We start from the raw sequence: 27656 nt of genomic DNA, 5'->3' as shown, positions 1-27656 counted from the left end.
ATCAAATTCTGAATAACATCGCTATAGAAAAACTTCTTCGAAATTTCTTTGGAAGACGTACTTGTTCTTATAGAAATTAAAAATTAGATTTTGTCTGATTACTTTTCATGAAAAAATGATTCAGATTCTATTGTAAAAGTATTTAGATTAACACATTTTTTTTTTGCCTATAAAAAAGTACTAAGATGTTGACTACTTATCTTATAGAATTAGTATCACATAACTTTTTTATATAAAAAAGTATTTAGTAGTTACTCCTCATCCATTAAATAATTGATTCTTTAGTTTTGAGTTTAAAATAAACAAAATTCTCTTAAAACACAACAATTTTATGGCAACATTTGTACACATCACTTTAATTGATTTTATATACTTTTTTTAAAAGAAAAGTTATAATGTTTTCAGTATATTTCCCCTCAATTATTTATTAAGATTTATTAACAATTAATCAATTAACAAAAAGTTGTTGTTTACATGTAAAACAGAAAATATGTTTATACACATTAAAAAAACAATCTAAACATTAAAGAAGCAACATTTTAACACATTTTAATTGAATAATTGAAATATTTTAAAGCATTATTATTTTGTGGCAGCCATTTTAAGCGTTTTATTAAATATTTTAAGTTTTTTTTTAATATTTATACATTTAAAGTACATTTATTAAGTTTAATATATCATAATTGGCTTTATAACAAAAAAGTAATTGTTAAATATTATACAAAAAGTTAATAACCATAGTTGTTATTTATTTGACTCAGTAATTAACATTATTTTTTTAAAAAAATATTTTATACACACTCAACTACACTCATATATACATACATATTTATATTTAAAATTTAATTTATTTGGTTTAACAAACTGATATTTTTCTCAAAAAAAAAAGAAAACTTTTATAAAATAACTTTTGTTTTAAATGGAATTTATTTTTATTTTTTCAAAATTTTATTTTGATTTTAATTTGTGATATTAGTTTAATATATTTTTCCAAAACAAAACAAAAAAAAAAAAAAAAACAAACAACAAAATTTAACTCGAATACCAACAAAAATAAACAAATAAAAACTATATTTCAAAACAATTTGAAACAACAACAAAAATGAATACAACTTTTAAGAAAAACATTTAATTAAACATACTTTAAACAATTAAAACAAATAACTATCAATATCAAATATATTAAATGGATATTAAAATAAATATTAATAAAAAATTAAGATTTCTAAGGAATGTTTAATTTCTAAAAGAAATTGTGGTAAGTATTTGATATTTAATATTGAAATGTAATAAAGTTAAAGAAATTAAATGAAAAATTTTTTTCAAACAGAAATAAAAGAAAAACAATCCACCCTAATGTACATTAAACATTGATTGTTTATTTAACCTGATTAAATTTAAATTTTTCACCGGTAGTCTTCTAGCTAATTTTTTATCATTAAAATATTTTAGTTTGTTTATTTTATTTCCCCTTTAAAAATACTATTATTGACTTTCAAAATTTTCTTATCTTTAAGCCATTTATTAATGTAGTGTAATGTATTTGTTGTTATTTTTTAAATTTTTAGTTAATAAAATATATTAATAATCACATGTATTATACATTTAATATTATTAGTTACGAGTTATTACCATTTTGAAAAAGAATTTTGCCTTTACGTGTGCAAACAAGCAACTCTCTTGTCAATTATTTCGTATGATATTATTCTACTACAAAATTAATGAGAGAGGTGTACTATATGACATTAAGATGGGTAGGAATTGATGTGCTTATTCCAAGAATGTGGAAAGTAATTGTTAGTTCTAGTTCTATCTATCTATCTATCTATCTATCTATCTATCTATCTATCTATCTATCTATCTATCTATCTATCTATCTATCTATCTATCTATCTATCTATCTATCTATCTATCTATCTATCTATCTATCTATCTATCTATCTATCTATCTATCTATCTATCTATCTATCTATCTATCTATCTATCTATCTATCTATCTATCTATCTATCTATCTATCTATCTATCTATCTATCTATCTATCTATCTATCTATTTTAAAATAACTGTTGTATTTATATAAAAGTTCAGTGGAAAATATTATGTACTGACCTCCTTAAAATATTTCTAGATCAATACGTAATCTATTATATACATAGGTACCAAACAGTCTGTCAATTTTACTTAAACAAAGACTGAGTAATAACAATTTTCTTTCGAGCTTATCAATCAAAAACAAGAAAAACTTAAAGAACCATGACAGAAAAATATACTAAAAACAAATAAATTAATAACAATAATATGCAATGAAAATTGAATTGAAGAATTTGTTCATATGAGAAATGTGTTATTAAGAGATTACGTATCTGCAGTAAAAAGCTGTTAAAAAAAATACTAAACATGATCGATGATTTTTTTGTTCTATTATTTATATGGGTTGTAATTTCCAATTGGGTAAAATAAATAATAACAATAATATAAAAATATTCTCAAGAGAGTATTAACTACGTTATTATGTCACGTTTATAGTTATTTGAATACACAAACAATAAAAAGGGTTATATACAAAGAGAGCAAATCTTAAATATCGAAAAAATTTAAACTTCCAAACTAAACAATAAACATTTCATTTATTCGAATGAAATTGTCCTTTTTCAGAGTATCAGAAAGGCGTCCCCGAGAACGAAATGGGTAAAAGTTTTTCTTATTTGTGTCCTTTTTTAAAAGTAGGGTGAAAAAATGAGTGTCAAAGTTTTAGGAATTGTAACCGATTTAAAAAAAGATAGAGAAATAAATTTTCTAAAAGAATAAAGTATCGCGTTGCATGAGTTTTAAATTAACATGGAACCGATTTCTATTATTTGAAAATTATACAAGATTGTCAAGTTCGTTATATCTGATCTTTTTAATTGTTTGTTGAAATCAATTTACTGATATGCTTTCGTTGTTGTTGCTATTTAAAATCAGCTAAATCGATATATAACTAATGAAAATTCTGAGAAAAGCCAATTTTTTTTTTTAGATTTTTAATATAATTTTGACATTTACTTAAAGATATTTCATTTGCATTACATAATATGGAGATGTAACCGAAAATATATTAAAAAATATACTATGTGGAAGGGTGTACAAGTTCCAACATAACCAAATGTATGTTTACTTGGCTAAAATTGTAAATTTTAACATACAGCGCAATTCAACGAATTGACAACACTGTTATTATTATGCTAGCGTGTTGAGTTAGTGTGCGTGTCAGCTGTGTCTATGACGATAGATAAGACTTGCTAAAAGCTAAATGAATTCAACTGAAATCAGACGAGTGCTTTCTACCGACGAGGCAGGTTCTAAAAGTTGAAGGTAGAAAAAAAAGAAAATTAAAAAAAATATATAACGTCGGTTAATAAAATATTTTTTAATTAACGGAATAAATTATTTAGTTACAACGTAAGTAAAGTTAAAAAAAAATAAATTGTTTAAGAGAAGAGCAGCAGTTAGAGAAAAACAAAAAACTTTAGTAAAGAAAGAGAATAAATGAGGGAAATGACAAACAACAAAACTATAATAAAACAAGTGTTTTTTGTTAATGAATTATTAATTTTGTTCGATTAGTTTGTCAGTCTTTTTTTTACATTTCATACTCTCTGCTAGGTGTTTTTGCGAAAGAAATAAAGAAAAAAAAAACAAATTAATATTATTTTAAATGAACAATTAAAAGCAAACAACAACAAAATATCAAGGTGATTGCCAAATGTTGAAAAAAATACTATAATGTGTATATAATTTTTTGTTGAAAATTTAAGAACAAATTCAGCACATTTTTTTTTTTTTTGTTGGTTGAAAAAGAAAAAAAATCAAAGAAAATAACATACCTAGTACATATTTTCAAAATTAGACAAACTGAAATACGCGAAATAAAACTAAATAAATAATAAAAATAAAAGACAACAAAGTGTGCCAAAAAAAAACAAGAATTTAAAACAACAAAAAATTGCTTTGAATAATTTTTAAATATAAAAAAATTGTTTAAACTTTTAAACAATTTTAAAGTTTAGTTTAAAAAAAAATAAGCAAACAAATTTGTTAAAAAATTAACATTATGTTGGCGATTTTTAAAAGTTTCCAAAACAACTTAAGTAATAAAAAATAAATTACATAAAATTGTTTATTAGCACGTGATTAGTTTATTAGCTAATGTTATTTTATTAAAGCAGTAATTTACTGCCTAAATCATCATTTTTATAATGATCATCATCTTCATCATCATTATTATTATTGTGTTAAAGTCATATGATAGTTGTCAAAAACAAAGAGACACAGTGTGTGTTTGAATTTTTCATTTGTTTACAAAAGTGTTAAAAACAAAAACAAAAATTCCATTAGGTATGAGTTGTTTTTATTTTTTTTTTAAAGCAACTCTCCCAATTACCCCATCCTCTTCTCCCTTTGCATGTTACGTTCGTTCATACCTCATTAGTTCCACACCCAGAATCTGTTCAGTTAACTCTACTTTTTACTCTACTCTTCTGGTTATTTCCAATTGTGTTACGATGATAATAAGTAATACATTGTTAAATTCGGCTTAGACGAATCGTACATACCCTTCTTTAACTATATGTTTAATTTTAAAATTGCAATTTTTTAGAAGTTTCTTTTCTTGTCAATGTCACTCGTACACCAAATGAAGAAGCTTCAAAATGGGGGATTAGTTCTATAGACAGAATCTGTTCAGTTAACTCTATTTTTTATTCTACTCTTCTGGTTATTTCCAATTGTGTTATGATGATAATAAGTAACACAATGTTAAATTGGACTTAGACGAATCGTACAAACCCTTCCTTAATTATAATATATGTTTCTTAAGAGATTTTCTGTTCAGATGGGGACAACCCTCACAATTTAAGAATGTCTCTCGAAAAGCAAATAAAATGTCCTCAAAATACTTTTCTCTTGATCTAAGTAGTAACCAATATATAAGCAAAAAACTATAAATAATTTGTTTTAAAAATCTTGGAATTTCATTGAAATTTTTAGGACCGATTTGCAGTTTTTAAATATCAAAGTTCCCAAAAATCTGACGAATACTAATAATAAAGATTTGGATTCTCAAGATACCTGAGACCTTTACATAATTAGAATCTAACGAATCTTTAGAGAAAACCGATACTAAATTTTAGATATTTATAAGTAATGACAAAGTTATACTTATACATATGTAAATTCGAGGTCCTTATAAATTTCCAAAACAATCTAAAGGTAAAAGTTTTGAATGAATAACTGTAAAATTGAAAAAGATAAAACTTTTTAAAATAAAAACAAAATCTTGATTTGATAATGGGTATTATAGGATTCGGCACTGCCGATAAAAACTCTCATACTTGTTGCTATTTTTTGATATTTTGGGTGTAAGTTGAGGTGTACATATGTTTGTGATTTTTTTTTTTTTCATTTTCGAGTTCGATTCCATTTAATTTTGTCTTGTCAATTCTGGCTCTTCTTAACACGCACACAAAACTTTTTTTTACAAATGTATAAGTGAGCGGGTTTTTGCCAGCTTTATGAGAAATGATCATGTGATTCGTGAAAAAATTAAATTTAATTATAAATTTTGTTTAAAATTAAGAGAATTTACAAAAGAATTTTAAAAACTGGTTTTAGAAAAAAAACAATATACAAAATTATACAAAATAAAGTTCAACCCTTTAAATGTTTGGAGGGGGGTAAAGGGTTGAGAAAATTTTCAATTTTGCAAAAAATCAAGTTTATTTTTCAACAAAATTCAATGTTAGAATTAATTTTTATATCTTTAGCTCTAATCACGTGATTGGTTTTGCAACCAGTTAAGAAAAATGAAACAAACAACAATAAATTGCATAAGTTTTTAAATAGTTATTTAATAATTACAATTAGTAAGTGAAAAACAAAGCTGCCAGATTATATTAATAAAAACTCTACTAAATTTTTGAAAACTTTAAACAAATCACTTACAATATTAAAACACAAATGAGTTAATAAAATCACTAAGAACGGTCATTCCCACGACAATCGGTTCATTGCACCGGAACGACTCGGAGATCAAGGAACAACGACCAAGGATTGCCAACCCAGCCACACTGACTTTACACGTGTCGCTGCTACAACAATAACTAAGAACGATTATTTTGTCGCCATTTTTATAAAAATTTGTTGGTAATTTAAAATAATTTGACAGCCTATAATATTATAGAATATCTTTAAACTTCTCATGAGCAAAAGATCTGATGAACAGAATTTTGTGAAAAGTCGATGCTGTATTTTAAGCTTCTTAAAAAATGTTGTGATTTCTTTCTATATAGCTTTAGAAGACTTAATTTTCTTAAAATTGTCTTTCTTTGAAGGCAGTTTCTCTATTAAATTTTTAATTAATTCAATCATAATTTAATTGACGTTAAAATTAACTAATTTCTCTTAGAAAATTCGCTTTTAACTTTTTATAAAAATGTAAAATAAGATCATCAAAGATTCTCAGGCTTAATTGTCATAGAACTAGTTCAGCATACTTTATATGAAGTGACTTGTTATTTCAACAAATGGTTAATCTAGAAGTGAAAATAAAACGATCTAAGGCATATAATTGTCCTGATCTATAAAAAATCTTTTCTTGTTGGATATTTAATTACTGAAACCTAAAGGTAAAACACACTTTTTCTTTCAATCATTAAAATATGATCATCATTCCCTCGATCGCAAGGGTTAGGGTTGACTCTCTCATATGAACCACTATAACGGATTTTTATTCTTAAAAAATTGTGCAGTTATACGATTTCTATGGATTTTTAAGATTTTGATGCTTTTGGATTAGAGGTAGCTTAGCTTACTTCTTATGAATGTGTTTTGTAATTTTAACAAATCGATGATCTAGAAGTGAATATAAAATGATCTGTGACATAACAATGAACTGATTTGAATAAAAATCAATGGAATCTAAACGTAAAAACATTTCAAAATATATTTTTAATAATTTTTTTGTGATAATGCTAAAATCTTTCACAAAATGACTAAAAAAACTTTATTGATCTAATGATCGCAAGTGACTGGATCTGTCTCTCTCTCTCGCAGAATTTATTATGTTTCCTTTTAGGAAAAATTTCAAAAAATGGCAAAATATGTAAACACTGGTTGGTTTACGAATTGTTGTTGAACTTGAAGCAACAAGAAATTTACTCAATGTTTTTTAAAAGCACGTTCATTTAGTACTTTGTTTTTTTTAATTATAAATTTTGCAAACTTTAACAAACAATCATGTGATCCCTGATCACTTAACAACAATTTAAAATGTTAATAACAATTTGAAATTATATTTAAACTGGTTTTTATTATTATTTTGTTCAATAACAAAACATTTTTACAAATTGTTTTTGTATTTTAATGCAAAATTATAAATATTTTTGTGAAAATTAGTAATAACTTTTAGTTATTGAACGTTTAAAATATTAAGCATAAAGTTTCTATTTAATCATGTAAAATCTAATAATAAATAAATTGTGGTTAATGATTTACTAATTTTATTTTAAAAATTGAATTTTTTTTTAATTTTAATTCTCAAGAATTGTTGCTAATAGCTAAATTTAAATTCATTACAAATATACATTCTATATTTATTATCACAAAGTTTTGTTTAACTTATTTTTTTTTCAATAAGAAACAACTAACAGATAAAAAGTATTTTTATAACATTATGCGACTTATTCACAACAAGTTATCAAAGGTTTATAAAACACCGTTTGTTTGAAAAAAATTGCCCTATAAACCTTTGATAAATTGTAATGAATGAGACCCTATAAATATTATTTATAAACATAATGTTATCACTATTTTTTTTAAACACAGTTATTTTATTGTATATTTCTGTAGTGATTTATAAAACAAATTTAAAAATTTGTTAATAAAATCATAAATGTATATATGCTTTCAAAACAAATATTAAAAGAAATAAATAATTTTGTATATTTTTTATTTATGTATATTTATATTCTATGCATAAAAACATGAAAAACGTTTGTGGCTTCCCCGGTGATAAAAAATATTCACTACTAACACTTACAAGTGACTGATTACGTTAAAACGAAATTGTATTCTTATCTTGAAATATATTTCTAAAGATTTTAATAATTTTGATAGAGTAAAATTAAAATGAAAAAAAAAAAAAAAAAAATTATATACATAAGTATGTATTTACGTATATTACTTGTTCAGATAGGTATTTAAAAAAGTGCGGACTTTCCGCAATGACTATTTAAAATTTTTTCTTTTAAATTTATATAGTTTTTAATTAATCAGATTATACATGATTATAAATGTAGTATGTATATAGATAAAATGATTTTAAAGTGATTTATAGCATTTATTAGCGGTTATTAATTAAAGTTGAATGAACAAAAAAAGAAAACTGAAGTAAATTGAAATCTAAATCTTGATATTTTTACAATTGCTGATAAATATTTGATTTACATTTTAATTAAGTGTTAGATTAAAAAAAAAAATAAAATAAAATATTGTTGTTCTAGCAGTTTAAACTACATAAATTTTTAATACGGGGGTTCTCTATTTAGGTCCAAATCAAGAAATTGGGTAACTTCAATAGGGTTAGTACTTAAATCCATTGGACTATGTGAAATAAGGTGGGCTGGACACTTGAATATGTAGTGGCTATGATACCCACTACACCCTGTCTACATTTTGGAGGCGGCACGGTCTATGCGGGACCAGTAGGCGTTGAGCCTGATGCTCCATACCGATCTCAGTTCTGCTAGAGCAACTCTTATCTATTTCTGCTATAGGCGTTGGGCAACCTCCAAGAACGACATTCATGTGGTAACCTGAAACCGCGGTATTGATGGCGTTTCTATGTCGTTCAAAGCCGCTGTACAGGAATTCTGATCTAAGAGATCCTGCACATATCTTCGTATGATCTCCTCGTATACACGAAGGTCCTACCTGGCATGCCTTGGGGTTCGTATTAAAATATTGTTAACAAGGCTGATGATAAACCCAGCAAAAACATTCAATGAAAAGAAGCACAATAGCATTTTAACACATTCATCTCTATTCTGTATTTCAATTCGAATCGAAATTTTCTCCGTTTGGCAAATTCGATATTCTGCATTTCGATTCGAAGCTCCGTTAATAAAATAACAACTTATAAAAATGTAGCATTGAAATTAAATGTTTTTCTGTTGGGATATTAATTTTCGATAGTTACATAACCGAATGCCGAAACGTTATCGAAACAGAATAGCGGTGATTATTGTGATTATACAGTTCGACAATAAGTCAATGAAAAAGACAGTGATTTCTTTCTTTCATCACAGTGATTTCCAACTGGTTGGTTCTTTCTTTCATCACATATGTGCACTTTATAAACGAGGGTAAATAAAATCGTCACTTTAGTTCTCCTTTAGTAAGCGAGAGAGTGGGCACTTGAAAAAGCAATCTTAAGCTGCTGTCTCTTCGTAATCTATGGGGAGGCGATTGACTTCCTCGTAGGATAAGCACATTTTAAAAAAGCTAGTTATCTAAGGCTAAATTATAAGTACTTAAGTACATAGTTATTTGTAAGTTATAACTTCACTTCTTCTTAGTAATCCAGTTGGTATGCTGTATTCTTTAAAAAGTAAGCCCTTGAGCAAGTACAATGCATTAACTTGATTTTGCTAAGATGATAAGGAAATTTGATTGGGGAACTGTATTTATCGAAAAAAAATCTTGTCTTTTCTAGTATAATGGCCCACTTTAAGTTGGATTAAGCAGTGAGCAAAAAGCAAGACAATTGATAACAATTTATTTTTTAATTAATTTTTTCTATGTCGATTGATAAATTGTTGTTTTTACAATTATTAAACAATTTTAACAAAAAAAAAAAAAAATTGGTTGATTACTTAGGCCGTCGTGTTTAACCCATATATCAAAGTATACATTTCCAAAGAGTCCGAGTTCCGCTGAATCCGTTTCTGTACTTAGAATTTCATTATCACATCTAAACAGTGTGTGTGATAATGTATCCTGAAGTAGACTCAACCCCTTAGAAACGTTTAACTTGATTTTATGGATTTTTTTTTTAAATTTTGTCGATCTGTTTTATTTTTTATTAATACAACTAATTTTTACTAAGAAATATTAAGGAAAATCTTTTAAAAACAGATTTTTTTCAACAATTTTTTCTTCAAGAAATATAAACGCCACTGTCGTCATTTTTAACTGCCATTTATTTGGCCATGTCATAAACTAACCGCAATAAAAAGTTTATTTGTTATTTCAATTAATTAAAAATTTTCAATATTTTCAATAACACTCACGCTCTCTCTTTTCTCAAAGCCATCAACTATTAGTGATGCCAACTTATTTTATGTTGCGAGCAATCAATTTTCGCTCTCTTTTGAAAAACCTAATGCGTTTAATTGAAAATTAGATACATTTAATTAATTATATTGTTCGCTTTGACTATGTGTCAATTCAGCTTATTTTGAATAGTTTTTAGATTTAGTTTTAAAACGAAAGAATTGTATATCTTTTCATTTTTTTTAAATCTTCCAATTAAATGCTTTTTTGCTTATATGTACATTAAAGTTAACAACATTTGTCACCGTTGGGCGTAAAGCGTAAAAATTGGGGTTGCTTTAATAAAAAACATAAAAATTTGGTATTTAATTACACAATAACTTGTTTTTTTATAATTTTGAGAAGGAGAGAGCGAGAGAGATTTACACGCAATTTATTTCCATAATTTATTTGGTGTTAAATAAACTTTCAACAAGTTAAACAACATTAAGACAATAGAAATTACTTATAGGAAGTTAAAAATTTTACTCACATTTCTTATATTACCGGAAATATTCTGTATCAAGGTTGTTAACAATTTATTAAATTTTTTCTTTTTATTTAGTTTTACTTAAAATGATAAAAATAATATTAATTTATTTGCATTTTTCTACGTCAAAAATACCAGTGACAAAATAAGTTTTAAAGTCGAATTAGTTAAACGTAACGTTATAACATTAAGCAACTTAACTTTGGGTAACGTAAAGGAATTGAAAATAATTTCTATAATTCTTGAATAAAATGTCTTCAAGTTCTCACAATTAAAATTATTCATAATTCAAGGCTTAATTAGGAACTGAATTCAATAATTTAGTTTGTATGTGTGTCATCTCAAATTTTTATCGATTATTTATTAAAATCAGGTCTGAGTTGGAGAAAAATTCTCGCGTCATCGCCAGTATTCATAGGCAGGATGTGTTTGTTTTCTGACTCTCAAGGGTATTTCGTCTCACTCACACTTGAGTGATACAATACTACCCAGCAATTCGACAAAGTGTCAGTGCATCCGAAAAATACAGTGATTTCCATTTACACCTGGTTGGTGGGCTTAATTTCGTCTTTTGTCACGAATGTACTTTTTGTAAACGAGGCTAAAGACAATCATTACTTTAGTGTGCTCTTTGTAAGCGAGAGAGTGGGCACAAACAAACTTATGCTTTTTGCTGTCTCTTCGTTATCTATAGGGTGACGATTGACTACCTCGTAGGACAAACACATGTTCAAATAGGTAGTCACCTGTAGGCTTGGAGTATCCCTAAATAATAGGTTTAATAGATAGGTCGGGACTGTCTGACAGAACTACTGGGTTTGATTAACTGTCCTGTTATGCATTTACTGGTATAAACCTTTTGCTAGCGTTTTACCACGAAGTGAGGTTATGTTTGAACTGGTGGAGACAATAGAATGCTAAAACCTTTTACACCCTGCTAGAGTCTTTTAAAAGTTAACTGTTTGTAAATGGGTTAAGTGGAGACCATTAAAACTTTTTACCTTTCTATATAAAGATATAGGTCGACTTAGAATATTCGGGCGTTTTTTTTATGAACTAAAAACTAAATAATCCAAAAATGTTCTTAGAAGTATCTTTAGTGAGAATGGGTTAATTGGCAATAGTAATTCAAAGATCATATTGAGTTTTTAAATAGATATCACAACATTCAAAATTACAAACAAAAATCTAATTTTAAACTATTTCAATATCGAAAATAGTAACTAAGTAATAATAGAATCTTCTGTCCCCTTTAAAAGTTTTATTTACTTTTACTAAAACTTTTATTAAACTGAGTGACAGTATTGTGACAGTTATCAGAACGGCAGACATTCTTTTAATTCTTCTTCTTTATCTTATTTGTCAAAAACAAAATGCAGTATTAACATGTCAAATAAGTCATCATAAAAAAGGTTCCCTGTAAGTGTAAATTGGTGGAGTATAATAAATCTGAAGGTCAATCAAATAAATAAATAAATAACTAAATGTTCATACATATGATGTGTGTATTGGTGCGCTTCCAATAAAACTTTAATTTATTTAATTTTCATATTAAATATTCTCACGTTTACATGTGATTCTAATAAAAGTTATTTGTATTGAGAATTATTAACCAGCAAACAAATGAAAACAAATTAATACATTTGAAGGTTGGTAACAAATTTATTTTTTATTCATTAGCTTTTCAAATATAATTTTAATATCTAAAAATCATAGAACACGCATTAATTTCATGCTTAAATTTAGGTGTGAATTTGTCTATAGAATTCAGTAAAATCATGTGGCAACTATATTAGTATATCATATCATATATATTTTTTTCCAATTTTTGACACTTAAAGCTCTAATTAGCAACAATAATATCTATGAGTTTCTATAGCAATATTTATTAAATAAATATTTATCTCTATGTCTGTCTGGTTTTGTGGCAAAAATTTAAACATTGAAATAGTACATAGCAGTCTGTCTGACAGGCAGACAGACACATGATCATTTTTCTAGTCCCACATCAGCTGACTTTAAAAATAATTTATTTGATCTCTTTTACGAGTTTTTTTCCCTACATTTTTATTTTTGCTTAAATACACATTGAATTTACGCAATTTGAGTTGATTGTATTTTATTTTCTTGTTTATTTCTTCGTTTTTTTTTTTCTTAAATCAACAATATAAATGATAAGTTAATTAAACAATGATATGAGCAGTCAAGAAATTTAAGGCTAAAGTTTTAGGTTTGGTTTCAAAGATAACAAGTTAAGGAAATTGAATAAATTGTGTAAATGTTTAAAATTTTTTTTAATGTTTATGTTTTATTAAAAAAATGCTAATTCTTTTCGATATTCAATGTTCAATTGTTCTCTATGAAAAATTGCAATTCTCAGCAAATTTTCGTTACAATTTGAGAAGAAGCTCCCATGAAGCTCGCCTATTCAACGGTGTTAAGCTAATTATACGATTTATTTTTGTACAAGCACCCTGAACAAATACTTGAGCTATCTAATCTTTAACCATTGCTGACCCGTTACTTGACTTTCGATATTCAAAAATATCACTTTTACAGACGAAAATGGGATGGTATCTAATACGTAATTGGCATAAAGATCGGTAACAGTGATACCTTTTTAGTTATAGGTTAAGCTATAGAGGGCTCACGACCATTTGCGCCTTTAAAGGAGTGACAATTTTTGTCCATGTACAAGGACTTTGCTCAAATACTTGAGCTATGTAATCTCTTACCATTGCTAAGTTTCCGAGATTATAAAACATCAGAGGAGAGGAATATGGGATGCTTTATATCTGTTGATAATGCAACAACAACTAGAGATGTAATCCATAAGTCGAACTACGAATTCATCAGATAATGCATACGCCTGGACTAGGCCTCTTAAAACTAACTAGTTTTCAAAGCTTAGCCTAACAGTTAATCTTTTTAGGAGTATTTGTTGTCTTTTTCCCCAATAACTAGGAAAAGACAAAGTTCGAAACTTTACTTTGCGGATCCCGTCCATGCAAAAGTACTTTGCTCTTGTGCTATATAGGTACGCTCTAACCAACAGCACCTAAACACGTATTCGTTACACCGAAATACGAGGCCATCAGATAAGGCCCGTTGACACTAACCCATTCCCAACGTTTAGCGTCACAGTCACTACTCTGCTGTGTATCAGTTGTCATTTTCGGCAACGGTAAAGAATTGATCCTGAAATATATAGATTTCACCTTTCCCGAAATACGAATAGATTAGGTCCATTGACAATAACCCATTTCCAACGCTTACCCTCACAGTCACTACTCTGCTGAGTATCGATTGCATTTTTTTTCAACAACAAAGAATTTATCCTGAAATATATATATAGATTTTATTCCGGGATTATATGTTATTTTTGACTATTCACTCTTTTTCAAACTTTAGACTAAGAAATCTAGGTTAAAACTGTCTTTGCCTGTCATAGTTAAAGATCTTTTGCAATGCTTCGCTTCATTTTTAAAAGTTGTATTAAGATAGACGTAGTTGATTAATAAAGTATTAAAGTTTCCTTAACCTTATTCTTTGAAATCAGTTACATCATAGGGTTCGTGGCCTTTTATGAGAGTGGTGGATAGTTGAACAATTTTAGCAAAAAACTGTTCATCGGTTTCAATGACTCCTTTTATAGTTGCCCTAGTTTTCATACCGAAAATAATGTGATGATCACAAGTGATAATTTTTCTCAATTTTAAGCAAAATTTCCGATCAAAACAAACATCATATGTTTGAAGTTAAAGCCACAAAATTATATTAATACTATATTTTATTTGATAACTTAATGCCATTTTAACTAATTATGATAAGGTTTGAGTTCTTATGAAACTTGACGTCATAATTTATGTATTTAGATAAAAAGAACAAAAAAAAAACTAGTATTAAATTTGATTTTGTTTATTTAGAGTCACATGCCATTTAATAAAACCTTTGGTACAAATATTAAATCCATTTAATTATATATATTAAATATTTGTTTTTTTTTTTCATATAAAGACATTTTCAGATAAAGCTAGTAACTGGTTAGAATAGATAAAAAATAAGATTAATTAATGAAAACAAATTATATTACGAAATAAATTATGAGAAAATTAAGATTTTTTTGTATTGAATATGAAAAAAGTTTACAAACAATAAATGAACATTAATGATTCCTAAACTAATAAACTTACAATGTTTTTTTTTAATTTTTATGACCAATATTATTATGATACAATAAAAAATATAATTTATATTGATTTTATTTCAGTGTAAAAATTAATAAACTCATAAACACACTGTTACAAGTTGAAGACATACAAATATTATTTGTTTTTATTTTTGGGAAAAATTTGTTTAATATAATAACAACAAAGAAAGAAAGGTCGGTCATAAACATCTCGCTCTCATGATAATAAAAAAACAACACAAAACTAAAATAGACGACAGTTTGTTGAACATATATGCATGTACATATATATATTTCTATTTGAATGCTAGACTGACAGACAGACAGGTTCAAATACAAACAAAAATTAAAAAAAAAAAACATTAAAATCACAAAAATAACCATAAAAACATGAAGAATTTGTTTCTGTTTGTTGTTTTTGTTATTTTTTTAATTTGGCTAAAATGTACGGTCGAATGGCCAACAAATATTAGAAAAAAAATAAATTGAAAGACACAGACCCATAGTACATTAAACTAGCAGATGACTGAGGTATATGTTAAGCTTTTACAGTGCTGGCAGGAAGTTTAGGTATATTTAAGAATACCTTACTTAAAACCACTAACTGTTGTTACTATTGTAAGAGTATCACTCTCAATCTCTCATAATTAAAAGTTGTAAAGTCCATAAAGTTCAAGATTTTTTTTAATTTGCCCATTGATTTTGATTAAGAATTTCAGAAAATGTATCTAAAATTAATCTATAAATATTCTAAATTTTATCAAAAATTCCCCGGAGATCGAGCATTTTACTGATCGAAAGTTCTATTGAAAACTCTCTGCATATATTATAGATTAAAAAAACTGATAATTTTATTGAAAATTGTATATATAAGGATCAAAAATTTTCTCTAAAGATCGAGAATTTTATTCATCGAGAGTTCTATCAAAAACTTTCTAAAGATTAGGAAAATTGAATTTTATTGAAACTATTATGTAAAAGGAAAAAAAAATTATCTACATATTAAAAATTTAACTGAAAATTTTAATTATGTATTCGAAACTCCATCAAGATAGAAAATTTTTATTGAAAACCTACTATATATAAAATTCTCTATAGAGAACTTTATAAAAATCTGCTAAGCTCGAGAATTTATTGACAATATTCTGGGTCAAGATGTCTATGGAAAATACTCTAGACATGCCAAAAATCTATATCGATTGAAAGTTTAACTGAAAATATTTAAAGATTAAAAGTTCGATTGAGACCTTTATGGAAAATTCTCTATCGACCGTGATCTTTAACGACAATTTTTCTAAGACTTGAGAATTATTGAAAACTTTCTGGGTCGTGATTTCAATGGAAAATACTCGAGAGATGGCAAAATTATATATCGATTGAGATTTTTATTGAAAATACTTAAAGATTAAATGTTCGATTGTTTTATGGAGAATTCTCTATCGACCGAGATCTTTAACTACAATTTTCGTAAGATCGAGAATTTTGAGACATTTCTTAAACATTTGATCGAAAATTTTATAGAGATCAATAATTCTATTAAAATTTTTCTACAACAAGTATTTTTGCAAATATATAATTTTGTTGAACATTTTAAAAATTCATACATGCATAAACATGTTTCTTTAATTAAAAAAATAATATAATTGTTTAATTGGCTTAACAGTTTTAATGATTATTAATTTAACCTTAATATTTTAATAAACTTCTTATTTTTTTCTTTTGCTATTTACAGGGTTTTTGTCTAACAAGTCTTCATCATGGGGGACATGTTCCGGAGTGAGGAAATGGCTTTATGCCAAATGTTTATACAGCCAGAAGCTGCATATACCTCAGTTTCTGAATTGGGTGAAACTGGTTGTGTACAATTCCGTGATGTAAGTGAAATAATAAAAAAAAATTATTGTCCTAATGCAACTAAAACTGATTAGAATCCTATTAAGTAAATACGAAACAAACATTTAAGGAAATGCTTACCTACTCTATTAGAAGATATGATTTATTAATTCTATTTTATCTTCACAGTTAAACAGCGGTGTTAATGCATTCCAACGTAAATTCGTTACCGAGGTACGTCGTTGCGATGAATTGGAACGTAAAATTCGTTACATTGAGGCCGAAATCAAAAAGGACGGCATTAACTTGCCCGACATTTTGGACGACATCCCCAAGGCACCCAATCCAAGAGAAATCATCGACTTGGAAGCTCATTTGGAGAAGACCGAAAATGAAATCCTAGAATTGGCTCAAAACGAAGTCAATTTGAAATCCAACTATTTGGAATTGACCGAATTGCGTAAGGTATTGGAAAATACCCAGGGTTTCTTTTCCGATCAGGAAGTCCTTAATTTGGACTCTAGCAACCGTGGTGTTGGTGGTGTTGTCGTAGATGATGCTGCTGCTGCTCAAAATCGTGGCCGTTTGGGTTTCGTTGCTGGTGTTATTAATCGTGAACGTGTCTTTGCCTTTGAACGTATGTTGTGGCGTATTTCTCGTGGTAATGTTTTCCTTAAACGTTCCGATTTGGATGAGCCCTTAAATGATCCCAGCACTGGTCATCCCATCTATAAGACCGTATTCGTTGCCTTCTTCCAAGGTGAACAATTGAAGAATCGCATCAAGAAAGTGTGCACCGGTTTCCATGCCTCCATGTATCCTTGCCCCAGCTCTCACACCGAACGTGATGAGATGGTAAAGGGTGTACGTACACGTTTGGAAGATTTGAAATTGGTTTTGAGCCAAACTGAAGATCATCGTAGCCGCGTTTTGGCCACCGTCTCCAAAAATTTGCCTTCCTGGTCCATAATGGTCAAGAAAATGAAGGCCATCTATCACACTTTGAACTTGTTCAACATGGATGTGACCAAAAAGTGTTTGATTGGTGAGTGTTGGGTACCCACCAAGGATTTGCCAGTTGTACAGAAGGCCTTGTCCGATGGTTCGGCTGCTGTAGGCAGTACCATTCCATCTTTCTTGAATGTCATTGATACCAATGAACAGCCACCAACATTCAATCGTACCAACAAATTTACCCGTGGTTTCCAGAACTTAATTGATGCCTACGGTATTGCTTCATACCGTGAGTGTAATCCTGCCTTGTACACTTGCATTACATTCCCCTTCTTGTTCGCTGTCATGTTTGGCGATTTGGGTCACGGCTTCATTCTGACCCTATTCGGTGGCTGGATGTGCATGTACGAGAAATCTTTGAGCCGCACCAAGGGCGGTGAAATCTGGAACATTTTCTTCGGCGGTCGTTATATCATCTTGCTTATGGGTATCTTCTCATGCTACACTGGTTTCATTTACAATGATGTTTTCTCCAAATCTATGAACATCTTTGGTTCCACATGGACTATTCGTTACAACACCTCTACGGTTTTGACAAATCCTTCACTACAATTGAATCCAGAATATCATGTCGAAGGTGTGTATCCCATTGGTATGGATCCCATCTGGCAAATGGCTGACAATAAGATTATTTTCCTCAACACCTACAAAATGAAATTGTCCATCATTACTGGTGTCATTCACATGATCTTTGGTGTCTGCATGTCGGTCGTTAACTTTGTTCATTTCAAACGTGTGTCCAGCATCTTCTTGGAATTTTTGCCACAAATTCTTTTCTTGGTTTTGTTGTTCGGCTACATGGTCTTCATGATGTTCTTCAAGTGGATCCAATACAACGCCAAAACCGAATTCCAACCCAATACCCCCGGTTGTGCTCCATCCGTCTTGATCATGTTCATCAACATGATGTTGTTCAAGAACACACCACCATTGGATGGCTGCAATGAGTACATGTTCGATAGCCAACCCAGCATTGAAAGAGTATTCGTATTCATTGCCTTGATTTGCATCCCCTGGATGTTGTTGGGCAAACCATTGTACATTAAATTCACCCGTAAAAATAAGGATCATGTAAGTTTTTATTTGTCAATTAGGATTGGACATTTTTGAACTTTAATTATTAACTTTTGCAGGCTAAACATAATGGTGAATTGACTGGCAACATGGAATTAAACGAAGGTGAAACTCAATTGCCCACTGCCTCTGAAGGTCATGAAGGTGGTGCCCACGGTCATGATGATGAACCCATGAGTGAAATTTACATTCATCAAGCCATTCACACCATTGAATATGTGCTCAGTACCATTTCTCACACTGCTTCCTATTTGCGTTTGTGGGCCTTGTCTTTGGCTCATGCTCGTAAGTTTCTTGGTCACACAATGAAACGCTGAAACATTTTATTAATTATTTTTAACATTTACAGAATTGTCTGAAGTATTGTGGAACATGGTGTTGTCTTTGGGTCTTAAACAAAAGGGCTATGGTGGCGTTATCTTTGTTTTCTTAATCTTCGGTGCTTGGTGTCTCTTCACTTTGGCCATCTTGGTTATGATGGAAGGTTTATCTGCTTTCTTGCACACCTTACGTTTGCACTGGTATTTATGATTTAATTTTATTATTTTTAATGTAAAATTATTTATTTTACCTTCTTTTCCTTAACAGGGTTGAATTTATGAGCAAATTTTACGAAGGTTTGGGTTATGCCTTCCAACCTTTCAGTTTCAAGGCCATTTTGGATGGTGAAGAAGAGGAATAAGTTTAAGTCCGTTTTTTAGTACTTTTAACTTATTTCCCATATTCCAGTATTGGTGGTACTCTTCCCACTATGTAATTTATCGTTTTTTGTTTGTTATTTAAAAATTTATTTCATTTTTTTGTTTGTTTAACTTTTTCTGTCCACTTTGTTAAATAATTGTTAATGTTTATTGATATTAATAATCGTTATATTTGAAAAAAGCAATATATATAATATAATTAAAAGATTTTATTTCAATAAAAACATTTTTAAAGAAGAGAAAGCAGCAAGAAAATGTTGAATTGTTTAATTTTTTTAATGATTTTCTTAAAAGTATTTAAGAATAAATAGTTTTAGGATCGATTTAGAGTTAGATATTTAGGTCCAATCTTTAGGTGAAGGATTAGGGATTAAATTAATCTTTCAAAAATGTTTTTGATTACTGAATCAGCTAATTTTGTTTGCTAGTTTAAGCGCCCAATAGAGGTGGTTTAAACTTGACCAAGAAATGCAAAAGTATAAACAGCTGATGCAATAAAGAAATAATAAAATTTTTATTAAAATAAACATTAATATGTTTGATTTATCGATACGAATAAATTATGGGGACTTCACAATATATTTTTTTGTTTTTAATTTAAGTTATCAGTTATTTTCATATTACCTTTACAATTGTTTTCTTCTTTTTTATAAAACATGCATTGTTTTGATAACAAACAGTGACGCTTTCTGTTGTTTTGTATGGCAACACTGTTAAGTTTAATCTTGTACTCAAAAACATTAAAGGGGATTAACATCGCAGCCGATAGGACTTTCACTAAGAATGTGATTAAGTTTTCGCGGGGTATGCAATTAAAAGCTCTTAAGTGAAAATTAAAAGACATCAGACATTTCGATTATGGTGATACCAGAGAGACATACCTACAGACATAGGGTATCTCTTTGAGAGCTCAAATTTGTAAGTAATTTAAGTTCGTTTACAGACCTTGATCCATGTTTCTAAGGAAGTGGTGGATTATCATCTATCTGTGCCTTTATCGGGAGTATGGATAAGCAATAGTCGGCTTTTTTGAACAAAATAGTCGATCTCAATTTTTCGACAAAATGGCGATTTGTCAAAAGTTATTTTATAGAACCCAACCGTAAACTAGAACTTTCTATAATTTTCATTAAGTATTTTAACGTAATTTACTATCTAGTTCTAAAATTCTTGGTCATTATATGTACTCTAGGCTTATAACCAATATTAGGTCTTATCACTTCGTTCTGATAACGAAAACCTGTTTCTCGATTTTCTAAAACCATTCCCAAATAAATTTTTATGCATTTTTAAAAGTAATTCTGAAAGTAGGTTAAATCTCTGCCTCGTTTGCCGTTGTCAAACTATGACACCTGTTTATATCAAAAATTTCCACCTTTGTATTCAAAAATTTAAAATTTAGTTAAGTTTGGAAACCTTCTTAACGCTCAGGAAAAAGTAATATACCTTTTCGATGGATATTTTTATACTTTATGTTGAATGGATACTGCCGTTTTAAAATTTCCAAAAATTGTATAAAAGTTTTAACCCTAATGTACTCGCTATAGTTTGGTGTCATACTAATAACTGTTACATTCGAAAGTAGTTCTGTGGTATCAAACAAATTTAGGCGGTCTTTAACCGATGATTGTGTTTTTCAGTTTTGGATTTAAGTTCAGTTAACTTTGTTAGGATTGCTAACTTTTCAATCAAAAACATAAACAATGACCAGCCATTTTTTGCAAATAATACTTTTGTTAAATGAAAAAATTTGAAAAAATGTTAAATAAACATTTAAAACTTAAATATACTTAAAATATTAAGTTTTTATATTTTTCCGAAATTATTGTTTTATTGTTTTTGTTAATTGTGTTTTCTCACTTATAACTTAAGTTTAATTCGCCAATACACTCAGTGAAACTAAGATAATAAGTAACATTGCAGTTTACTAAAAAATACAAAATATATATTAAACTAGGTTTAAACAAAAAATGTCGATTATCTTTATCTGAAAAACCCGCCCTAAATGTTTTCTTTATTTAACTTTACTGTTAAACTATAAAGTTCTTTTTTCGTACAGTGTATAATAAACAGCCTAAAAGTATACTTTATTTCAAAAAGTAAGTATAAACAGTGCTGCCGACAGCAGTGTTTTTTTCTCTTGACGTCGTTTAACAATAGCTGTTAAGTTAGGAGTGTTTTAATTAGAATATTATTTTGATAATTTCAAATTTCACTTCATTTTGTAAAACAAATTTTCACTTTAATTTGTTGTTTTTCATATAAAGTATTTATCAGTCACAGAATTCCTTTTCGATCGAAAGTGGAATTATCTTTCCAAATTTTCTTCTTCAAAAAAGAAAAATTATAACTTTTTCAGAATGAAATCACTTCATATTTTCAAAATGGAATTGACAATAATTCAAAGTTATTTTTTCAAAAAGTTTTCATCGATTTATTTACAAGTTATAATTGCACTTTCGAGCAGAATGGAATTCTGTTACAGGGCTGTATATTTGAACAAGTTTTACAAAAACCGAAATTTTAAATTTTAATTTAAAAATTTATAATTTTACAAAGAATTACGTTGTAAGCTATTAACACTTCCTGATTTTATAAAACTTTTCTCTAAATCAAAAAATTAAAATTTCTAAAAAAATCTGCATATTTTCTATTCACTATTAAAAAAAATATGAAAATGAAACTTTTTTCACTTTAAACTTATTTTGTCACTGGTCTAAACGTTACTAAAAATATAATTAAATAACAATTTTCTAAAGACCCAAAAAACACATGTCTTTAGACCTAATTAGAAAAGAAGATAAAAATTTTCAATTCCAACTAAACCGAAGGCGTCTGGTCTAATGTACTCAAGTGAAAAAAAAAATATCATCGACCATTTGCCATCCATTATATCATATGTATGTGGCAAAACTTGATTTGATTGATTTGTAAATGATTAATTATGAATTATTTTCCAATTAACACTTAATTTTAAATCACAACAAACAAGTTCAGTTTTTTTTACATTCAGCAGAATACAATTAATTTAATAGATAAAACCAGCAATTATTCAGTGAGGAAATGATAAGGAAAATATTTTATATATAAAATTATCTTTTACATAAATTTCTTTATATATATTTTTTCGAAATTTCAACATTTGATGGATAATTTCCAGAAAATTGAAAAATCAGTTGACTGGTTGCAGTTCAACGGTTAGGGTTATTTCATTTAATTTATTTTAATATTGGGAAGAGGAGTTTGAAAATTTTATATATATTTTTTTTGCTTAATTAAGGGTGAGTTTTAAAATATTTTAAATTATTTAAAGAAATTAAAATAATAAAAAAATGTTTATTTTACAGTTTAATTAACGGCTTCATCATGGGGGACATGTTTCGCAGTGAGAAAATGTCCTTATGCCAAATCTTCCTGCAACCGGAAGCGGCTTATGCCTCTTTGGCTCAGCTGGGAGAGAGTGGCTGTGTACAATTTCGTGATGTAAGTGAAATATTTTACTGCTTTTGTGTTAAACTTTCTGAATTATTTTAGTGATTTTCGGAAATAGGAGTTTAATGGGTGAAAGGTTTTATTTTAGTGATTTTCGGAAATAGGAGTTTAATGGGTAAAAAGTTTTTCAGAGACAGCTAAAACTATACAATAATCTAGTTGGGGGTTCTACAGCAATGTTCAGGCCTAAAAATTTGACTACTTCAACTGGATGCGTCCATAAATTCATTGGAAAGAGTTCATTGGAAAGAAAGAGAATTGGCTAAGCAGTTGAATATGTGGTGGGTATTATGAGGACCCTGACCACATGCAGGATATTCGTTGGGGATGGCACGGTCTATAAGTGACCAGTAGGCATTAAGCCTGTTGCTCCATATCGAAGCCTGTTGCTCCATATCGAAGCCTGTTGCTCCATATCGATCTTGTTTTCCGCGGCAGGTTTTCTTCCGTGTCTGCTATGGGCGACCTCCAAATACGACATTAATGCATTATCCTAAAACCGCGGAATTTATGGCGTCTTTATGAATGTCATTCAAAGCAACATCAATGATTTATTGTCAATTAGATTAGTTATATGGGGGTTGAGTCAATTTATATAAGGGCTAGATTATAACCTACAAAATACTGCATTGATATCGCAAACATAAAATGTAAGATATCTATTCCACCAATCTATCTAGACTTATACTGATTTGTGTATCTTTGTGAAGTTTCCGAAACCGACCTCTAACCTACCAAAGTTTAGATGAAATTTAAGAGATTGGTTGTTGTAGTTAGTATGTACTTTGGTGCCGGAAGATCACCTTTTTACCAACCTTACTAATTCACTTTACAATTTTCAGATGAACGAAGGTACAACATCGTATCAACGCAAATACGTTTCAGAAGTAAGACGCTGTGATGAATTGGAGCGTAAAATACGTTTTGTAGAAAATGAAATCAAAAAAGATGATCTAAAAATGCCCGAACTAAGAGAGATACCACCGGCACCCAAACCGCGAGAAATAAACGATTTAGAGGCTCATTTGGAAAAGTGTGAAAAGGAAATAACGGAATTATCACAAAACGATGTAAATCTTAAGTCGAACTTTTTGGAATTAACCGAAATGTTAAGGGTTTTAGAGAAAACGCAGGGATTCTTTGCCGAACAGGCTGTCGTGAATATGGAGTTGAATAAACAAAATGACAGTCATCATCACGAAGCCGGTGGTCATTTGGGTTTTGTGGCTGGTGTAGTGAGTCGCGAAAGAGAGTATGCATTTGAGCGTATGCTGTGGCGTGTGGCACGTGGTAATGCCTATGTTAAGCGTGCTCCCTTGGAAGAGTCCCTAAAAGATCCCAAAACTGGCAATGTTATGTATAAGACAGTGTTTGTGGTATTTTTCCAGGGTGAACAATTGAGAAGTAGAGTAAAGAAGGTATGTACTGGATTTCATGCCTCCATGTATCCCTGTCCCAATGAGCATGAAGAACGTGAGGAAATGATTCGTGGTTTGCGCACCAGAATCGAAGATTTGAAAGTGGTTTTAAAGCAGACCGAAGATCAACGTACTTGTGTTTTGGTGGCGGTCTCTAAACAACTGGCTGCCTGGGAGGTTATGGTTAAGAAAATGAAGGCTATCTATCACACCTTGAATATGTTGAGTCAAGATGTGACCAGCAAATGTTTGATTGGTGAATGTTGGGTTCCTACCCGTGATCTCGACAATGTGCAGGCTTGTTTAGCGGAGGGTTCTGCTGTGGTGGGCAGTACAGTACCTTCTTTTCTAAATGTGGTAGAGACCAATGATCCTCCACCCACCTACAATCGCACTAATAAATTTACCAGAGGTTTCCAAAACCTTATAGATGCCTATGGTGTGGCCACTTATCGTGAAGCTAACCCCGCTCTATACACTTGCATTACCTTTCCCTTTCTATTCGCTGTGATGTTTGGTGATATGGGTCACGGTTTCATATTATTTCTCTTCGGTGCCTGGATGGTTATATGGGAAAAATCCTTGGGTCGCAAGAAGGGCGGAGAAATTTGGAATATTTTCTTTAGCGGTCGTTATATTATATTGCTTATGGGTATTTTTGCTGTCTACACCGGTTTTACCTACAATGATTGCTTCTCCAAATCCTTTAATGTATTTGGTTCGACCTGGCGTGTGCGTTACAATAGAACTACCGTATTAACGAATGCTGAAGGTCTTACTTTAGATCCCACTTTTGCTACCACCGGGGTTTATGTTTGGGGTATGGATCCTATTTGGCAGTTGGCAGATAACAAGATTATCTTCTTGAATACCTATAAAATGAAACTGTCCATTATTTTTGGTGTCCTGCATATGGTATTTGGTGTTTGTATGTCGGTGGTGAATTTTGTGTACTTTAAACGTTATGCCAGCATTTTGTTGGAATTTTTACCACAAATCATATTCCTTTTGCTGTTATTCGGTTACATGGTCTTTATGATGTTTTATAAGTGGGTAAAATATTCACCCACCTCCACCTATGAGCCAGATACACCCGGTTGTGCTCCCTCTGTGCTGATTATGTTCATTAATATGATGCTGTTTAAGAGTAGTCCTACCTTGCCAGGTTGTGATGAGTTCATGTTTGCCAATCAATCCAAAATCGAAATGGCTTTCGTAATTGTGGCAGTGATTTGTATTCCCTGGATGTTGATTGGTAAACCTTTGTACATTAAGTACACTAGGAAACATAAACCAGTGGTAAGTTGAACTTCATTATTTTACGTAACCAAAAATTTTATCTTTACTTTCATTTCCTAGCATCCTGAGGATTTCACTTCCACCGATACTTTGGAAATGGTAGAAGGTGATACCGCTGTGGTGGTGGAAGTTATAGAAACTTCCAATAAAGATGCAGATGCTGGTCATAATCATGACGACGAACCCATGAGTGAAATATGGATTCATCAAGCTATTCATACCATTGAATATGTGCTCAGTACCATTTCTCATACGGCCTCCTATTTGCGTTTGTGGGCCTTGTCTTTAGCTCATGCTCGTAAGTTTTTGGTTTTTTCCCCTCAACATTTTAAAGACTTTGTTTAATTGGTTATAATTTTTTATCTTAAGAATTATCTGAAGTTTTATGGACTATGGTTTTGTCGTTGGGTCTGCAGCTTAAAGGTTATACTGGCTCCATAGGTCTCTTCTTTATTTTTGCCATTTGGGTTTTCTTTACTCTCGCCATTATGGTCATGATGGAGGGTTTGTCTGCCTTTTTGCATACTTTACGTTTGCATTGGTAAGTTAATTATTAATTTGTTTATTATTAAAAATATTTTAATTAATTAATTTTATTTTCTCTTTAAAGGGTCGAATTCATGAGCAAATTTTATGAAGGCGCTGGTTATATTTTCCAACCTTTCAGTTTCAAGGCCATTTTAGAGGCTGAAGATGATGATTAAGCAGTTAAAATTAATTGTTAAATAAAGTTAAATATTTGAGAAATTGTTTTTTTTTAATAATTCCCACCAGATTTATATATTATTGTTTAATTATTTTTTATGTTATTTTGAAATATTTCTCTTTAGTCTTGAGAAATAAACTCAATTATGCAGAGTAGGCAAGTTTTAAAAATGGCTTGCTTAGCCAAAAAAGAATTTACAAATGAGAAATACCCTACACAGAGGAAATAAGAAATATATAAACGTCTGATACCAAATTGAAACCAAAGTGTTTATAATTTTGTAATAACATCCCTTGTCAAAGTATAAGTTAGTTAGTTTAAAAGAAGATGTACATATATAAATCAAACCCAAATAAATACGCCTAGGCCTCTATCGGACCTGTTGTGCGCTCCTTAACCAGTGCCTCAAGTGGGAATCGAACCAACCACCTTGGGCCTACAAGACAAGAACACTAACCACTAACCTACGTATGTAGTATATGACAACGGAAGTTGTAAATAATATGAACACTTTGGTGTCAATTTGGTACCAAGCGTTTATATTTTTCCTTCTGTGGTCAAGCTGATGAAAATATATAGTTTATTAATCAATCGTTCATATTTACTTTTTAGTTATAATATTTTTTAATTTGATATATGATTTTTCAGACAACATGCAATTTTTTATTACAAATGTATTTTTTCACGCAAAATTAGAGATATACCCAGATCTGGAACGGGCGTTCTTTTACCAGTGTCTCTTGTGGGAATCGAACATACGATATCCAGTCTAACAGAGTAGAACAAGAAATTTCCGAAGGCACACAATTGTCCAATTTACAATCCGTGTCGTACGGTTGTATCGTAGTATGTTGTATTTTCTTTATTATTGATTTGTTTTCGTTTAAAAATTTTATTTTAAACATTTTTATGACATACAACGTTACAACGATACGACATCGATTGTGAATTGGACAAATATTAATTTAAATTGTAAATAACTCCAAAGTCGACTTAATCCAGTAATATTTTCTTACGCTTAGCTTCAAAGCACGCAAATTTTACGCGTTTCAAAATTAAAATAACCCTCAATAAAACTTGAGAATTTTTC

General features: G+C 29.3%; 3 protein-coding genes across 3 annotated transcripts in view; 2 read left to right on the top strand and 1 right to left on the bottom strand.

Moving 5' to 3' along the window:
* The window catches only part of LOC111680959 (deoxynucleoside kinase), a 95577-nt gene that overhangs the window by 15643 nt on the left and 52278 nt on the right, over positions 1-27656 (bottom strand). The gene's annotated exons all lie outside the window — the stretch shown is intronic.
* On the top strand, positions 3294-19906 carry LOC111680988 (V-type proton ATPase 116 kDa subunit a1). Its single transcript, XM_023442707.2, has 6 exons — positions 3294-3441; positions 16762-16903; positions 17052-18947; positions 19010-19235; positions 19300-19471; positions 19539-19906. Exons 2-6 carry the CDS (start codon positions 16787-16789, stop codon positions 19630-19632), a joined length of 2505 nt encoding a protein of 834 aa, XP_023298475.2. The 5' UTR covers positions 3294-3441; positions 16762-16786; the 3' UTR covers positions 19633-19906.
* LOC111680953 (V-type proton ATPase 116 kDa subunit a1-like) lies at positions 22837-26607 on the top strand. The gene is made up of 6 exons (XM_023442666.2): positions 22837-22932; positions 22999-23134; positions 23986-25860; positions 25921-26158; positions 26230-26401; positions 26471-26607. Exons 2-6 carry the CDS (start codon positions 23018-23020, stop codon positions 26562-26564), a joined length of 2496 nt encoding a protein of 831 aa, XP_023298434.2. The 5' UTR covers positions 22837-22932; positions 22999-23017; the 3' UTR covers positions 26565-26607.

Source organism: Lucilia cuprina, chromosome 4 (assembly GCF_022045245.1).
Source record: "Lucilia cuprina isolate Lc7/37 chromosome 4, ASM2204524v1, whole genome shotgun sequence".
Lineage (NCBI taxonomy): Eukaryota > Metazoa > Arthropoda > Insecta > Diptera > Calliphoridae > Lucilia > Lucilia cuprina.
This window is presented reverse-complemented; position numbering and strand designations above follow the sequence as displayed.

Bases quoted from the DNA above. Each gene is read 5' to 3' on its own strand.
- LOC111680953 (XM_023442666.2), top strand. From the start codon at position 23,018: ATGGGGGACATGTTTCGCAGTGAGAAAATGTCCTTATGCCAAATCTTC. The intron at 25,861-25,920 runs GTAAGTTGAACT...TTCATTTCCTAG, and splicing joins CTAGGAAACATAAACCAGTG to CATCCTGAGGATTTCACTTC. The intron at 26,159-26,229 runs GTAAGTTTTTGG...TTTTATCTTAAG, and splicing joins CTTGTCTTTAGCTCATGCTC to AATTATCTGAAGTTTTATGG.
- LOC111680988 (XM_023442707.2), top strand. From the start codon at position 16,787: ATGGGGGACATGTTCCGGAGTGAGGAAATGGCTTTATGCCAAATGTTT. The intron at 16,904-17,051 runs GTAAGTGAAATA...TTATCTTCACAG, and splicing joins GTTGTGTACAATTCCGTGAT to TTAAACAGCGGTGTTAATGC. The intron at 19,236-19,299 runs GTAAGTTTCTTG...TAACATTTACAG, and splicing joins CTTGTCTTTGGCTCATGCTC to AATTGTCTGAAGTATTGTGG.